Source organism: Theropithecus gelada, chromosome 19 (assembly GCF_003255815.1).
Source record: "Theropithecus gelada isolate Dixy chromosome 19, Tgel_1.0, whole genome shotgun sequence".
In the NCBI taxonomy this organism is placed as follows: domain Eukaryota; kingdom Metazoa; phylum Chordata; class Mammalia; order Primates; family Cercopithecidae; genus Theropithecus; species Theropithecus gelada.
Window position 1 is genome coordinate 17,503,526 of NC_037687.1, and position 14,028 is coordinate 17,517,553.

General features: G+C 54.9%; 1 protein-coding gene across 2 annotated transcripts in view; it reads left to right on the plus strand.

The window, feature by feature from the left end:
• The window catches only part of KCNN1 (potassium calcium-activated channel subfamily N member 1), a 51,926-nt gene that overhangs the window by 8,326 nt on the left and 29,572 nt on the right, over positions 1–14,028 (plus strand). The window contains exon 1 of one of the 2 annotated variants that reach the window (XM_025367845.1): positions 7,247–7,433. The exons of the other annotated variant lie outside the window; for it this stretch is intronic. Within the exon in view, the coding sequence (XP_025223630.1) occupies positions 7,266–7,433 (168 nt within the window). The 5' untranslated portion in view covers positions 7,247–7,265. Of the gene's footprint in view, positions 1–7,246; positions 7,434–14,028 lie in introns of those variants that run through there. 2 annotated transcript variants of the gene reach the window in all.

The window sequence follows — 14,028 nt, forward strand, 5'->3', positions numbered from 1 at the left end:
AGGAGGCTGAGGCAGAAGAATTACTTGAACCCGGGAGGCGGCGCTTGCAGTAAGCTGAGAACTGTGCCACTGCACTCCAGCCTGGGCAACAGAGTGAGACTCCATCTCAAAAAAACGAAACAAAAAAAAAGAAAAAGTAATAGTCCAGGTCATGGTCAGGCCAGTAGCAGCTGTAAGCATCCATGGAGTGCTAGGACATTTGATGGAGATTACCTTCTGAACCTCATGCCACTGGCCTCCAAAGAGGCCCTATCATTGCCTGCAGAGGAAATGGAGCTCAGAGTTACCAGTCCCTCGTCCACAATCACTGCCTTCATTCCTGTGGCTGCTGCCACAAATAACCATGAGCTGGATGACTTACAACCACAGAAAGTTGGCCAGGCGAGATGGCTCACGCCTGTAATCCTAACACTTTGGGAGGCTGAAGTGGACAAATCATCTGAGGTCGGGAGTTCGAGACCAGCCTGGCCAACATGGTGAAACCCCGTCTTTACTAAAAATACAAAAATTAGCTGGGCGTGGTGGCGGGTGCCTATAATCCCAGCTACTCGGGAGGCAGAGGTTGCAGAGAGCCAAGATCTCACCACTGCACTCCAGCCTTGGGTGACAGGAATAAAACTCTGTCTCAAAAAAAAAAAAACACAAAAAACAAGCAAACAAACAAAAAAACACACAGAAAGTTGTGCTCTCACAGTTCTAGGGGCCAGATGTCCAAAATCAAGGTGTCAGTGGTGTCGCCTTCCCTCTGAAGGCTCTGGGGAGGATCCTTTCCTGCCTCTTCCAGCCTCTGGTGGCTCCTGGTGTTCTTTGGCTGTGTCACCCCCATCTCTGCCTCTATTTTCACATGACCTTCTCCCCGTTTGTCCATCTGTATCCTCACATGGCCTTCTTATAAAAAAACAAAAACAAAAGCAAAAACAAAAACAGTTGTTAGATCAGAGCCGGCCCTAATCTACCATGAGCCCCTCTTCATCGGGTGGGCCGAGGCGAGTAGATCACTTGAGGCCAGGATTTCGAGACCAACCTGGTCAACATGGTGAAACCCCGTCTCTATTAAAAATATAAAAATTAGGGCCGGGCGCGGTGTCTCAAGCCTGTAATCCCAGCACTTTGGGAGGCCGAGACGGGCGGATCACGAGGTCAGGAGATCGAGACCAGCCTGGCTAACATGGTGAGACCCCGTCTCTACTAAAAAATACAAAAAACTAGCCGGGCGAGGTGGCGGGCGCCTGTAGTCCCCCCAACTACTCGGGAGGCTGAGGCAGGAGAATGGCGTAGACCCGGGAGGCGGAGCTTGCAGTGAGCTGAGATCAGGCCACTGCACTCCAACCTGGGCGACAGAGCGAGACTCCGTCTCAAAACAAACAAACAAACAAAAAAATATAAAAATTAGCTTGCTCTGTTGGTGCGTGTCTGTAATCTCAGCTACTCAGGAGGCTGAGGCAGGAGAATTGCGTGAACCCAGGAGGCAGAGGTTGCAGTGAGCTGAGATTGCACCACTGCACTCCAGCCTGGGCAACAGAGTGAGACTCTTGACTCAAAAAAAGAAAAAACCCAGAAACCAGTTATTAGATCAGAGCCAGACCTAACCCACTATGACCCCCTCTTCATTTAACTACGTCTTCGAAAACCTTATTTCCAGGCCAGGCACAGTGGCTCACGCCTATAATCCCAGCACTTTGGAAGGCCAAGGTGGGAGCCTTACTTGAGCCCAGGAATTCGACAGCAGCCTGGGCAACATAATGAGACCTCGTCTACATTGAATAACAAAAAGAAAAGAAAAAGAAACAGGAGGATCTCTTGAGCGCAAGAGACAGGCTGCAATGAGCATGATCGCGCCACTGCACTCCAGGATGGGTGAGAGAGCGAGACCCAGCTTCAAAAACAAAAGAAAACAAAACCCTATTTTCTTTCTTCTTCTTTTTTTTTTTTTTTTTTTGTTTTTTTGAGACGGAGTCTCGCTCTGTTGCCCATGTTGGAGTGCAATGGCACAATCTTGGCTCACTGTAACCTCTGCCCCCTGGGTTCAAGCAGTTCTCCTACCTAAGCATGCTGAGATTACAGGTACGTGCTACCATGCTCAGCTAATTTTTAAATTTTTATATTTTTAGTAGAAACAGGGTTTCGCCATTTCGGCTAGGCTGGTCCTGGTCTCAAATTCCTGACCTCAGGTGATCCACCCGCCTCAGCCTCCCAAAGTGCTGGGATTACAGGCATGAGCCATCGCGCCTGGCCGAAAACCCCTTATTTTCAAATAAGGTCTGAGGTTCTGAGGAGGACTCAAATTTTGGGGGGACACCATTCAAACCAGTCTGCCTGTGTAGCAAGACATTGGGCTTTGGAGTCAAACCTTTGCTCCTTTAGGGGGCTGCCCCAGTCGGGAGAGAGGGGTGCCCTGGAGCAAATTCATGGGATTGGTTGAACCCACTGGATGTGAGCGTGGTAGAGGAAGGAGGCTAGAGCCTTCTAGCCTGAGAGTGAGGAGGGACGGGGCGCTCATGTCTGAATGGACAGGACAGGACAGTCCCAGGGTGGGGCCCCTGATGGGCATGACAGAGCCTCCCTGATAGCCTTGGATACTTTTAGGGACTCCTTGCTTAAGATGGAGCTGCTACCCTGCCTGCCTGTCACCCCTGGGCTCCCACCTCCTCCTCTAGGGCTGAGAACACAGCAGGCAGCCCATGGGGAGGACCCGGAAGGATCAGGCCCAGTCCCTCCCCTCCCATCCTGGGCCCCTTTTTCCTCTGTGTTTGTCTGCAGAGCCCTTGTGTATTTATCATATCAAAGCCGGTCTTGTCTTCTGGCCCGAAACTGGGAGTTTGGGGGACTTTATGTGTCTTTATCACCACAGTGTCCCTGCCTTAGAGTACAACTCCTGCATACAGGAGGTGCTCAATAGATGCTGATGGAAGGAATCCCAGGTCCCTGAATCCTGAAAACTCAGGAACAAACCCTCTGCGACACCTGCCCCAGCTCCCACCCTGGTCTTCCCATTTCCCTTCCTGCCCCTGCAGTTCCCAGGAGCCTGAGGGAGCCAGCACTCCAGATGTGGTTTTGTTTTGGTTTGGTTTTTATTGAGATAGTGTTGCCCAGGCTGGAGTTCAGTGGCATGATCTCGGCTCACTGCAACCTCCGCCTCCTGGGTTCAAGGGATCTCCTGCCTCAGCCTCCCCAATAGCTGGGATTACAGGTGCCTGCAACCACGCCCAGCTAATTTTTTTGTGTTTTTAGTAGAGACGAGGTTTCACCATGTTAGCCAAGATGATCTCGATCTCCTGACCTCATGATCCGCCCTCCTTGGCTTCCCAAAGTGCTGGGATTACAGGCATGAGCCACAGCGCCCAGCCTTTTTTTTTTTTTTTTTTGAGCCAGAGTCTCTCTCTGTGACCCAGGCTGGAGTGCAGTGGTGCCATCTCGGCTCACTGCAAGCTCTGCCTCCTGGGTTCATGCCATTCTCCTGCCTCAGCCTGCCGAGTAGCTGGGATTACAGGTGCCTGCCACCACACCCGGCTAATTTTGTTGTGTTTTTAGTAGAGATGGGGTTTCACCATGTTAGCCAAGATGATCGCTATCTCCTGACCTCGTGATCCACCCTCCTCAGCTTCCCAAAGTGCTGGGATTATAGGAGTAAGCCACTACGCCCGGCCGCCTTTTTTTTTTGAGGCAGAGTCTCACTCTGTCGCCCAGGCTGGAGTGCAGTGGCACAATCTTGGCTCACTGCAACCTCCACCTCCCAAGTTCAAGTGATTCTCCTGCTTCAGCCTCCCAAGTAGCTGGGATTACAGGCGCCCATCACCACGCCCGGCTAATTTTTTGTATTTTTGGTAGAGACAGGGTTTTGCCATGTTGGCCAGGTTGGTCTCGAACTCCTGACTTCAGTTGATCTGCCCTCTTTGTCCTCCCGAAGTGCTGAGATTATAGGCATGAACCAGCACACCCAGCTCAAATGATTTCTATTCTAAGACGCCTCCCCGACCACCCTAACTCAAGTCTCCCCGTCCTCATTCTTAGTTCTTTCAACTTTATTGAATCTAAAATTTTTGTAGAGACAGGGTCTCGCTACGTACCTAGGCTGGACAGTACTTTTGTGTATCTAAAATTCTCAGTTTTATTTCTCTTTTTAGAGAGAGTTGTCCCCCTCCTCTAGAAAGCCAGCTTCAAATGGGGCACAGTTTGTATCTCTCTAGGGCGCTGCATTCCCCAGCACCAGGCTCAGAGAACGGGCTACATGGATATGTGAATGAATGAATGAATTAGTGAATGAATGAATGAATCACTGAATAAATAAATGGCTGAATGAGTGAATATCTTACTCACCCTTGCCATCCTTACACTCACTGGAGCCCAGGTTCCAGCCTCCATCCAGGCAGCCAGGGCTGGGTCCAAGATTTCGGTAGATGCACATGTGGAGGGGTGCTGGGGATGGAGGTGTAATGCTTGTGTGCCCGGCCACTCCCTGCTCAGGCCACTACCTTTGTGTCCCTCAGCTCCTGTAAACATCTTCCAGTTCTCCTGCACCCAGACCCTCAGCCACTGCCCAGAGATGAGTGGCCCAGCCCTCAGGCACCCCCCAGGTCCCCTGTGGAGGGGCTTGCTGTCCAGCCGCCTCCTCCATGCCTGACGTTTGCAGAGGACACAGCCTGTGCGCAAGGCAGTTTCCCAGGGCATGAGTCCCGGGGGCGTCTTGGCTGGCTGACAGGCTTACTTGCAAGCTTCTTGGGTCTCTTCCAGCCAACCATGGGCTGGTGAGAGGCTCTGCCTGGAACGGAGACCCAGACGGCCCCCACCAGAAGCCCCACCTCCATTCCAACCTTGATTCCCATTCACGCTGCCTGCTGCCGACCTTGTCTCTGAGGGGTGGGATTCCAGCAGGTGGCAGGACTGACTCAGGTGGGAGGCAAGGCCGTTGATCACCAGATTGACTGTCCAAGTTCCACTTGATGGGGGCAGTCCCCAGTCCCTCAGGGCAGGTAGATGCACAGGAGAACAAGCAGAGGTCTTTTCAGAGGGAGAAGGTGGGTACAGGGGCTTTAGGGCATGCGCGGGGATGCAGGGGATCAGAGGCAGTGGTGTGCTGTGGCTGACGCTTTTGTGAATTTCAGGACAGTTACATGTTAGACTTGAATTCAAAAAGCGTCAGGCCGGTCGCGGTGGCTCACGCCTGTAATCCCAGCACTTTGGGAGGCCGAGGCGGGTGGATCGCTTGAGGCTAGGAGTTCGAGACCAGCCTGGCCAACAAGGTAAAACCCTGTCTCTACTAAAATTACAAAAATTAGCCAGGTGTGCTGGTGCACGCCTGTAATCCCAGTTTCGTAGGAAGGCTGAGGCATGAGAATTGCTTGAACCCAGGCAGTGGAGGTTTGGAGGCTGCGATGAGTGGAGATTGCGCCACTGCACTCCAGCCTGGGTGACAGAGCGAGACTCTGTCTCAAAAAAAAAAAAGAAAGAAAGAAAAAAAAAGCATCTGATGCTGCAGCCTGTGCAAGCAGACCAGGGTGAGCCTGTGGGCATGGTATGCTTCTCGTGGCTCAGGGACCTGTGTAGGGGCTGGGTTGAGCTGTCAGGGACCAGGAGCATTGAATGTGGTACAGGGATGTGCCCGATCCTGAGGGAGCTGTGGGTGGCTCCAATGTTGTGCTGTAGAAAGGGCTCCTGGTGGTCCAGGCAGGGGAACAGCAAGTGCAAAGGCCTGGAGATGGGAACCGTGGCGAGGGGGGACTGAGGAGGCTTGACTAGAGGCCGGAGTGCTGGTGAGTCAGCGGAGAGATGCAAGAGGGGTGGTTGGTTCTCAGGCGTGGCTGAAAACCCACCGCTTTGGGGTCCCCATGACCCCTTTCTTGCTCTGCAGTGACTCTCAAAGCTGCTTGTGTCTGGTCAGGTCACTTGTAACAGCCCCCTGTTACGGATCCTATCCGGCCCTGCCTGGTACCTCTGTGGATATGACTGGGACCACCCAGGCCTCTATTTCCTGATTGTCACAGCCCTGGGCATTGCCACCACGGCCAGGCCTTGTGCAGAGCAGTCTGGACAGGCTGGGATGAGGAACAGGCTCTCCGGGAGGGAACAAAGGTCCTGTCTGCAACTTTGAGCCATCACCTGGCCCCTCTGTGACTCACCGCCACCCCCAACCCATGCAGCTATCCCTCATTCATGCATTCCTTCCTTCCTTCATTCATTCTGTCCAACTGTTTTCTGAGCTCCGCAGAGGAAACACAGAAGACCAGCCTCCCTCAGGAATAAACACTCAGATGTTCCTGACCTGGGCCAAAGCTCTGGGCTGGGAAGAAAACAGATGGAGGGTGTGGGAGAGAGATAGGGGGGTGGGATCTGCTGGCTCCAGGAAACCCCCAGGCTGGTGGGGGACAGAACTGAACACAATCACCTCAAGCCTGGTGGGAACAGGGTGAGGCAGAGGCAGAGGCAGTAAGACTGTCTGGAAGAGGAGGAAGGAAGAGCTCCCTACCCACTGATCCCCCAGGCTCCCTGGAGCCGCCATTAACTTTAATGAATGAGTCGGCCAAGTTCAGCCTGGGTCCTGGGGGAAGGAGCACTGTTTTGGGGACCCCCAGCCCTGGTGATCCCAAACTCCCTGGGGCTCCGGCTTCCTGTCATCCTGGGCATGGGTGTTGGGGGTTAGGACTGGGCGGCCTGATCCAGACGGGCATCTTTCCTTCCAGAGAAGGTGGCCTCTAACCGAGTGCCCCAGCATGTACCCAGTCCTACCCCTGGAAGCCCCTACACAGGGCTCCCAGGCACCCCCCGCACTTACAATCACCCTAATCCCTCCAAGGCTCCCCTGTGCAGACCTAGACCCCGGAGGAGGTCGTTTGAGGGGCAGGCATTGAGTCGCTTTGCTAAGTTGTCTTACAGCTGATGCTAACGGGGAGGACGGTCCCAGGCGTGCAAAGGTTGACAGAGCTGCAAAGGTTGACAGAGCGCCTGAAGTTTGGGACCTAATTTTGGGGAGGGGGTATAGTTAGGAGGTCCGGAGGGCTGTTGGGGGTGGCGGTTGGAGATTCACCAAGGTCCTCTCCGTCGCACGGGGCAAGAGGGGGAGTTCGAGGTCCAGTCGCACGCTGGGGGATTGCAGGGGGCCCCGGGGAATGTGGGATCTTTAAATATGGGCGGGGCTTGCGGGGTCGTCGAAGGCGGTACCAACCCGGGCTCGGCCAATCGGCGGCGGCTCCCGCGTTGCACCGCCCCCTTCTCTCCCGGCCCGGGCGGGCGCTTGCCCCCCGCCGGGCCCGTGGACTGGGCGGCGGGGGATGCGCCTGCTGCCGCCGCCCCCGGCCCCGCCGCCCCCGGGCCCCGCGCCCGCTCGCTGCTGCCCGCCCCGTCCGCGACCCCGGCTCCGGTCCCCGACCGGGGGTCCGCGGCCGCGCGGGACCCTCTCCCCTCCAGCCTTGTCCGCCCGCCCGGGCCGAGCCCAGCAGGTACTGGGTGGGATGGGTGAGGGTGCGGGAGGATCCGGGGTCTGCAGCTCAGTGCGCCCAACGAGGGAGGCACGTCCCGGAGGGGGACGCGGTTTGCGGTAGGGGCCAAGAGGGAGGGTCTCCGTGCGGTCCGGAGCCTAGGGAACAAGGAAAGATGGGGGGAATGAATGCATGTACATTGCCCGAGTGAGTGAGGATCCACGCACCCTCGTCCTGGGAGGGGGAGGTTGCAGGGTTCACTTTGGGGGAGGGCAAAGCTGTGAGTCTCCAAACTCCATAGATAGGGTTGGAGGTCGGGGAGCTCTCAGGGATGGACAGTGACCCGCAATGACTTAGGAATGGGAAGGAGGTGACCCACCACTGGCCCCTGGATCCAGGGGTTGGGGCACTCAGGGAGGGGTCAGGGAGCCGGGTCTTCCAGCTCTCCCCGGACAGAAGTCCCGGACCCATCTCGGGGCACTGCCCCTGCTGTTCTGGAGGGCTGGCCAGCAGATGGGAGTTCCCGAGGCTGGGGTCTGAGCGGAGAGGCTGATGGAGATGCATCAGAATGGAGGGCCCCCGAGGGAGGCAGCCTCCGGGAGGGCAGGCTAATTGCACCCTGCTGGCTGCTAGCAGGCTCCTGGCGGGTGGTGATGGGGGGATCGGGCCGGCAGCCAGCGCCTTGCTGCACTGGCTCCTGGGCGGCCCATGGGACAGGAGGGCAGGCAGTGCCTGTCTGCCCTGCAGAGCTAGGGCCCTAGGAATATTGGGGGAGGGGAGGGGTGGTGGTGATGAGAAGGGGGATCCTCGGAGACCTTCCTCAACCTCAGCAGGGACACCCGGACTCTGGCTGCGCCCGCTGGGGACCCACAACAGGCCCACATGTCCCAGAAGTTTCTGTTGTGTGCTGATCTGGTTGTGGTACCCGGAAACCCCTGGGTGTGCATCTGGGGGCCAGGGGCTGTCTGCCTTGGGGATTGAGGGGCAGGGGGCACCTTCTGTTGGTCCAGTTCTGAAGAACAGAAATCAGTGGCACCGAGCTCTTACAGCCTGCAAAGCATTTGCCATGCAAGATCTCACTGTGTTCTGGACACCAACCCTCGTCGTGGGAGTCGGGGGGGCGGCACCATGGGGAACCTTTACAAAGCAGGTGGCCGAGGAGTGGGCAGTAACTTGCTCCCTGGCAGGGGTGCCTGAGGGCCCCTCCTCAGTGGCTGCCTCAACGAACCTGTCATTTGTAAAAATACTCACTGGAGGGCTCTGGAGGCTTGGCTGGGATTCTGTCTCTTCCCATGTCCTGTTGGGTGGGGAATCTAAGGAGCCATCAGCCCTGCTCCCTGCTACCCTCATCCTCTCCTTAAGAGCTCTCTTGGGTCCCCCCAGGCCCACCAGATTCCCCCGGAAGTGTGTGTCTCCAGGGGAGGGTGTGGAGGGGGGGTCTCTGCTCATCCCCCCTACCCCAGGTTTCAGGGAAGGGAGATCTCATGACCAGACAGAGTAGTAAAAGTAAGGCAATACTTTCCGGCCCAAATACACCCTGTAGGATGTTTTGTTGTTGTTGTTTGTTAGAGATGGGATATTCCTAGTTGTTCAGGCTGGTCTCGAGCTCCTGGGCTCAATCGATCTCCTGCCTCGGCCTCCCGAGTAGCTGGAACTATAGGTGCATACCTGGCTAATAGGGTTGTATTCCTCACTTGGCAAACCCAGGACTGTTACCCAGAAAAACATACCCTTTCATGGACATCTAAACCTTGGCTGAGGGTTCCCAGGGGCTCCTGGGTCTCTGGGAATCCCTGAGGGTCCCAGGGACTCCAGTGTTAGGCCCAGATTGCAGTGGGGGAGGGGATGTGTACCCAGGAATGGGGAAGGCCCAGGCACTCATCAGTTCTGTGCTCCAAGCTCATGGCTTCTCAAGGGCAGGACCAGGCTGGTTCCCCTCCCAGAAAGCAGACCCTGCCACCTGCCACACCTGGATGGCACTAATTTAGTCCCTGCCTTTCCTGGCTGGATGACCTTGGGCAAAAGGTGCTGAGCTTCTCTGAGCTCTGTCTCCCGTCTGTAAAATGGGAACGAGAATGCCACCTTGCTCACCAGTGGTGATAGGGATTAAATGTGATCATCCTGATCTCAGGCTCAAAACACAGTAAGAGCCCCGTCCACGATAACGTGCTAGATGCTGGGAAAGCCCTCCACCCCTCCACCCCTCCACTCTCTTGGAAGCCACCTGCCATTTCTCTCCTCCTCCCCACCCCCTCCCTGCCCAGGGCACCTTAGGACGCGGCTGCCAGGCAAGGAGGAACATGGCAGACACACGGCTGAATTTGGCCCATGCGTCGGGTGGCTGAGTCACATCCCCAAATTGCATCTTCATTGGTGCGTTTCAGAAGGTCGTTTGCAGAGGCCCTCAGAGGCCCATACCCCCTCTGGGTTCTGTCTGCCCGGCCACCCGCTTCTCTTCCCTGTGCCCCCCGTCCCCAGCCGGGGAAGTTTTGCCCCCTCAGGGGGATGGTGGAAAGGGTGCCTGGGTTTTTCTGGGCTCCCTGGATGAGGGCACGATCTGGGGTCCCTGTGTGCACCCTAGTGCAAGTTCCCAGCCCCACCTGGCAGCCAGCAGACATTCAGGTGGTAGGCAGGGGTTTGAGCCTCGGAGCGGAAGCCCCACCTAAGTATATGTGAGGTTAGGGAAAGATCAGGGCCAAGGTCACAGTTTGAGGCTTCACAAACTGTCAAATGCTGGGCCCACAGGAGACCAGGTCCTATAGGCTGTAAAGTGCTGGGCCGGCAGGAGTTCAGGCCTGATAAACTATGAAGTACCAGGCCACATGAGGCTAGGCCTGATAAACTGGGAAGTGCTGGGTCTGCAGGAGGTCAGGCCTTATAAGCTATGAAGTGCCTGGTTATAGGAAATCACAGCCTGATTGATGTGATGGATGAGGGTGGGAAGGGGCGGGACAAGTTCTGAGACTCATGAGGTCACCTGACCATCAAAGGAATAACTTTTTTTTATTTTTTTTTGAGACAGGGTCTCGCTCTGTCACCCAGGCTGGAATGCAGTGGCGTGATCTCAGCTCACTGCAACCTCCACTTCGCGGGTTCAAGTGATTCTTGTGCCCCAGCCTCCCAAGTAGCTGGGATTATAGGCGCCCACCACCACGCCCAGCTAATTTTTGTATTTTTAGTAGAGACAGGGCTTCACTATGTTGGCCAGGCTGGTCACAAACTCCTGACCTCAGGTGATCCACCTGCCTTGGCCTCCCAAAGTGTTGGGATTACAGGCGTGAGCCACTGTGCCCAGCAGTTTTTACCATGTTGGCCAAGCTGGTCTTGAACTCCTGATCTCAAGTGATCCACCCGCCTCAGCCTCCCAAAGTGCTGAGATTACAGGCGTGAACCACCGTACCCGGCCACGAAGGAATGATTCTTGCACTCCTGTGTGCTGACACCAGTATCTGGAGACACATGGTGAGGGACAGACACAGTGTAGGGGGTGCGGGACAAAGGCACAGGTGGTCCTGCAATGTGTGCGGTGGCCAAAGTCACCCAGCAATGTAGCTCCTTTTATTTTTTTTTCTTTGAGACAGAGTCTCACTCTGTCGCCCAGGCTCCAGGTTGGATTGCAGTGGTGTGATCTCAGCTCACTGCAGCCCCCACCTTCTAGGTTCAGGCGATTCTCCTGCCTTAGCCTCCCGAGTAGCTGGGATTACAGGTGCCCGCCACCACACCTGGCTAATTTTTGTAGTTTTAGTAGAGACAGGGTTTCTCTATGTTGGTCAGGCTGGTCTCAAAACTCCTGATCTCCAGTGATCCGCCCACCTCGGCCTCCGAAAGTGCTGGGATTATAGGTGTGAGCCACCGCGCCCGGCCAGTGTGGCTTATCTTGCTGTGTCCTTGAATGACGGTCTCTTAGTCTGTCACCCCCAGTGGGGGTGGGAAGTGTCCTGCCTGTGCACACAGCTGCCCCCCCAACCCTTCTCCCAGGCCTGGCACACAGGGGACCCCCCAGCGCACGCTGTTGTGATCATTTCAAAGGGGATAACACTTGGCCTTCCACCCACCCCTGCCCAGCTTGTTGGGAAAATCTCACAAAGGAGCCGGGTCCAGAATCTTCCTTGCAGGGAGAAGGTGTGTCTTCAGGCAGGTTATTTGATTTTACTTTCATTTTTATTTTATTTTATTATTTTATTTTATTTTATTTTTTGAGATGGCGTTTTGCTCTTGTCGCCCAGGCTGGAGTGCAATGGCATGATCTCGGCTCACTGCAACCTCCACCTACCGGGTTCAAGTGATTCTCCTGTCTCAGCCTCCTGAGTAGCTGGAATTACAGGCATGGGCCACCACGCCTGGCTAATTTTTTGTCTTTTTAGTAGAGACGGGGTTTCACCATGTTGGTCAGGCTGGTCTCGAACCCCTGACCTCAGATGATCTGTCCCCCCTTGGCCTCCCAACGTGCTGTGATTCCAGGCGTAAGCCAGCGTGCCCGGCCCAGGCATGTTTTTTCTCTTTTTTTTTTCTCTTTTTTCTTTTCTTTTTTTCTTTTTTTTTTGTGACAGAGTCTTGCACTGTCGCCCATGCTGGAATGCATTGGCGCAATCGCTACTCACTGCACGCTCCGCCTCCTGGGTTCAAGTTATTCTCCTGCCTCAGCCTCATGAGTAGCTGGGACCACAGGTGCCTGCCACCACACCCGGCTAATTTTGTTTTTGTATTTTCAGTAGAGACGGGGTTTCACTGTGTTAGCCAGGATGGTCTTGATCTCCTGACCTCGTGATCCGCCCACCTCGGCCTCCCAAAGTGCTGAGATTGCAGGCGTGAGCCACTGCGCCCGGCCCCCAGGCAGGTTCTTTCACAACATCGTGCCACAGTTTCCCCATCTGTAAAACTGGCCAAATCCCAGGACCCACTTCTTGGCAGTATTAGGATTCAGGAGAACATTTACATAAAGAATGGAGCCTGGGACCAGGCACAATGGTCCATGCCTGTAATCCCAACACTTAGGGAGGTCAAGGAGGGAGGATCACTGGAGCCCAGGAGTTCAAGACCAGCTGGGGCAATGTAGCAAGACCTGATCTCTACTAGAAATAAAAATAAATCATCTACAGCTGAACACTACATACCACCCTGAACACACCTGATCTCATCTGATGTCGGAAAAATAAATCATTAGCTGGGTGGGGGGGATGGTGCATACCTGTAGTCCTGGCTACTTGGGAGGCTGAGGTGGGAGGATCCCTTGAGCCCAGGAGTCCGAGGCTGCAGTGAGTTAGGATCGCCTCACTGCACTCCAGCCTGGGCTACAGAGCAGGTAGGGAGTGCATTTGAGGGTCTGAGATACTGGGCTGGGCAGGGCAGGGGAGAATCTAGCAAGTTGGATCCAGAGACTCAGACAGCCTCATCAGTGCTTTGGTGAGCATGACTGTGTCACCATCAATTGAGGTCCCTCCTCTCACACATGATGCCACAGGGCATTGCTCTGTAATCACACAGGATGCTCTTCAAATAGCCTGGCAGGGAAACTGAGGCTGGCCTGAGGTCAGAGAACCCAGCCAAGCATGTCTTACATCTTACAAAGCCCTGCAGAATGGCTTCTAGATCTTGGAGTTAAATCCTGCATTGCCACACTGGTCCTGGAATCTGTTTAGAGATTATGGATCCCCGCCTGCCCAGGCAGGAGGGAGCCTCAGAGTCGCTGTAGCCAGGGTCCCTAATGTCCCATAGGCCACAATGCAGGAGCCTACAAATGCAGCAGGCACAGTGAGGTGAGGTTAACTCATCCAGGAGTCTGAAGGTTGGAAGAGGATAAGTGCAAATGAAAACCACCCTCTAAGCATACCATTGGCCACCCTATCCTCCCAGGCAAGCCCGTTGGTAGATTTCATCTTCCAGCGTTCAGCAAGTGTTTCCTGAGTGTCATCTGTTTGCTAGGCATTGTTCTAGGTACTTGGATACACATAAAGTCAGCAGGCAGGGGTCTGGGAGATAGTGGGGGGCATTCCAGGCAGAGGGCACAGCCTGTGCAAAGGCTCAGAGAAGGATGAACTTGTTGGAATCTGGTGATCGGGAGACCATTGTGGCTGGAGGGATTGGGTCTGGGGAGAGTAAGAAGGATGAGATAGGTGGGAACCAGATACAGAGGGCCCCTTGGCCATAGTGAAGAGTTTGATGTTTTATTTTGTTTGTTTTTGTTTTAGAGATAAGGTCTTGCTATGTTGTCCAGGCTGGATTTAAACTCCCAGGCTCAAGCAGTCCTCCAGTCTCAGCCTCTAAGTAGCTGTGATTACAGGTGTGCACCACCAGGCCCAGCTCTGGAGTTTCTTTGTTCTGTTTGTTTTTTTTTTTTTTTTTGAGACATAGTCTCACTCTGCCACCCAGGCTGGAGTGCCATGGCATGATCTTGGCTCACTACAGCCTCTGCTTCCTGGGTTCCAGCCATTCTTCTGCCTCAGCCTCCCAAGTAGCTGGGACTACAGGCGTGTACCATTACGCCTGGCTAATTTTTGTACTTTTAGTAGAGACTGGGTCTCGCCATGTTGGCCAGGCTGGTTTCAAACTCCTGACCTCAAGCGATCCTTCTGCCTTGGCCTCCTAAGTAGCTGCAATTACCAGAGCTGCACCACCG